The sequence below is a fragment of the Oryzias melastigma genome, linkage group LG4 (assembly GCF_002922805.2).
Source record: "Oryzias melastigma strain HK-1 linkage group LG4, ASM292280v2, whole genome shotgun sequence".
Lineage (NCBI taxonomy): Eukaryota > Metazoa > Chordata > Actinopteri > Beloniformes > Adrianichthyidae > Oryzias > Oryzias melastigma.
Window position 1 is genome coordinate 15,798,906 of NC_050515.1, and position 2,570 is coordinate 15,801,475.

A 2,570-nucleotide genomic window follows, 5' to 3' on the forward strand; every position below is an offset into this window, starting at 1 on the left:
AAAATCAGGCATGGCAAGAGGAGGCAGGGACGATTTATTCGCTCCAACAATTTATCGCCGAAAGGAATGCTTGCAAAAACAAGTCAGGTTAGTTAGCTAGCTCTGATACGGAAAATACTCTCATTTAGAGGCACTGCACATTCAAATACACGCTTTATACGGCCAAAAGCAAGAACTAAAACGAATCTAAACTTTAGTTTCATTCATAAGATTTACCTAAAATCACACATGACCTCTGAATGACAGTTCGAGGGCTTTTGCTAAGGATGGGTTTGTAAGCTAGCATCTAGTTGTTTACGTCGCTACTTTTACTGGTAAACTTAAAAAAATGTACAGTTTATGTTTCGGAATGTTTATTTGGAAAAAACATTTTTTATTTATGCATTTATTTTTATTCTAACGTGCTAGCTTGCGCCAGCTTTCCTGAACAGGATATGTTGTTTATTTAGCTAGCAAGACGAACAGGACGAGCAACAAACGTTTCTCCTTACTGACCCCGTTGGCCGCAGCGATCTGGACGATCAGTTGAATGGCGTCTTTCATGAAGAATCTGCCGTCCCCCCCGACCACCAGGGTGGCCCCCTGGCGCTCCGCAGGGTCAACCACGGAGATAATGCTCTGGATGAAGTTTTCCGCATAGTGCTGGTTCTGCTGGAACACCGTCACCCTCTTCCTCAGACCGCTCGTGCCGGGCTTCTGGTCCGCGTACGGCTTGGTCTTCACTGTGGCAATTTTCACCATTTTTGATCCCGTGAGAACGCCGATGGTCACCCCGAGTGTTCCGCGGTGTGGTCCGACAAGGAGGCGACTGTGGAGGCTGAGAGAGCGCACGTATTCACGAGGCAACGCCCCCCTCACACCCCCTTGTAGTTAAAGGGCAAGCAGCGACCCGCTCTGTTAGGTAAAAAGCTGTAGTGTTTTAACCAATTTTTAAAGCGGGATTTAATAATATATCCCTTAAAAAGCCACTTAGAACATACACTTTTATGTTTTTTTCAGTTTTACATAAAAAAGCATATGAGTATCATTGTGAATCAGGAGCAGACAAAAAATGCTATTGGAAAAGCCTGTAGCTGTGACGTAGGTGCTACAGTGGCGACCACAGTTCTTCCATTGACTGTATACAGAAAACTGGACAGAGCGGATGTGCTATAACCCATACAAAATGCCTTACCTTTATCTCCAGCGAAATGAAGCCAATTCATTGGCCATTTTCCCACTTTTTGGGCGCTGCCATTTGGAGCCAGCTGACAGCGATTAATTTCGAGTGGCTCTGAGTGATATTTTTTTAAAAACTCTACTGTCGTCAATCAAAGAGTGATTTTGATCAAAGTCCACGCCCTTTCCACTGAAAGCGGCTTGGGAGAATGTGTCAATCAAACGTTACAGGTAAAGGGCCATTGGGCACCACATGCTTTTACTGAGGCATCTGATTAGTGAGTTTATAAGTTGAATAACTTCCAATAAAGAAAAACATAGCTTGAAAAAAAGAATTAGTAAGAATATGTTAAAAAAAAAGATATCAGAGCAAGAATGAGTATTATGAGAAATTGAATGAGAGTAATAACTGTTTTTCTCTCAATTGGATCTATGGAATTGTGACTTCTTGGAGACAGCGGGTACTTACTATTTGGAACGCGAGGGGGGAGGGGTCAGTCAGTCCAGTTCTTTATAAACAGTCAATGATCCATACGGCTGGTATCTGGTTCATAACTGTACAGCTTAATAGCTAAAAAATATTGTTTGCCACTTTTGTTGCACCGCTAGTGTTATGTTAGAGGTGTGAGAGGTTGTAAGCTAGCGGGAGAAAGAGTAAACAAAGGGATGACGGGAAGTGAGGGAAGGCTTTCCCTGAAATGGTCTTGTCCACAACTCAGAGAGGAATTTCTGACAAACTCCTGCTGCCTTGCAGAAACTGTCCTAGAAAATGCCACAGGTTTTATTATTTTTGCTGAAGATTGCATAATCTTAATTAAAAGACCACTGGGAATTATTTTAAAGTAGTTAAAAAGTCATCACGGTTTTACCCATAGAATAAATGTTTTACTAAATATAATTATTATTTTTTTAAATGATTGAAGTCAGTAAAATCATTAGTTCTTCCCATTCGTAGAGTATCATATTGAACATTAAACTGAACGTCTGAGGTAAAATTGTGATTACTAGTTTTTAAAATTTGAAAAATTATATAGTAGGTTATTTTTTTAAAATAAGATTATTAAGAAAAAAGTATCATGTGCTGGTTTTTGAAATCACCATTTAAAACAAAATAGAAGAAAAAATTGATACAAAACTTTCTCCAAATCTACTGTCCAAATAAAATAGTTTTTCATCCCCTGTTTGTTTTCTGTACCTAAAAGTATCCAATAAAACTATTGGAAAAGCAGTTTTGTAATAAAATCAATATTTGTAGATTTTGATTTAGGCCTGGAAAACATGTTCTTCTTTACGGTTGAGCAACATGCACAAAGGTCAGTGACAGCAAGGTCTTGCATCCCCATCAAGCAGCTCAAAAATAATGTGACCTCTGTTCAGAAAAGGTGGAAATATAAAATATCTTTTTAGAAAGA

General features: G+C 39.3%; 1 protein-coding gene across 1 annotated transcript in view; it reads right to left on the reverse strand.

Annotated features, from left to right (window-relative positions):
* pgm1 (phosphoglucomutase 1) overlaps positions 1-842 on the reverse strand; it is a 7,362-nt gene extending 6,520 nt beyond the window's left edge. Inside the window, exon 1 of the mRNA XM_024278895.2 lies at positions 496-842. Within this exon, the coding sequence (XP_024134663.1) occupies positions 496-741 (246 nt within the window). The 5' untranslated portion in view covers positions 742-842. The remainder of the gene's footprint in view (positions 1-495) is intronic.
* Between the last annotated feature and the right edge of the window lie 1,728 nt (positions 843-2,570).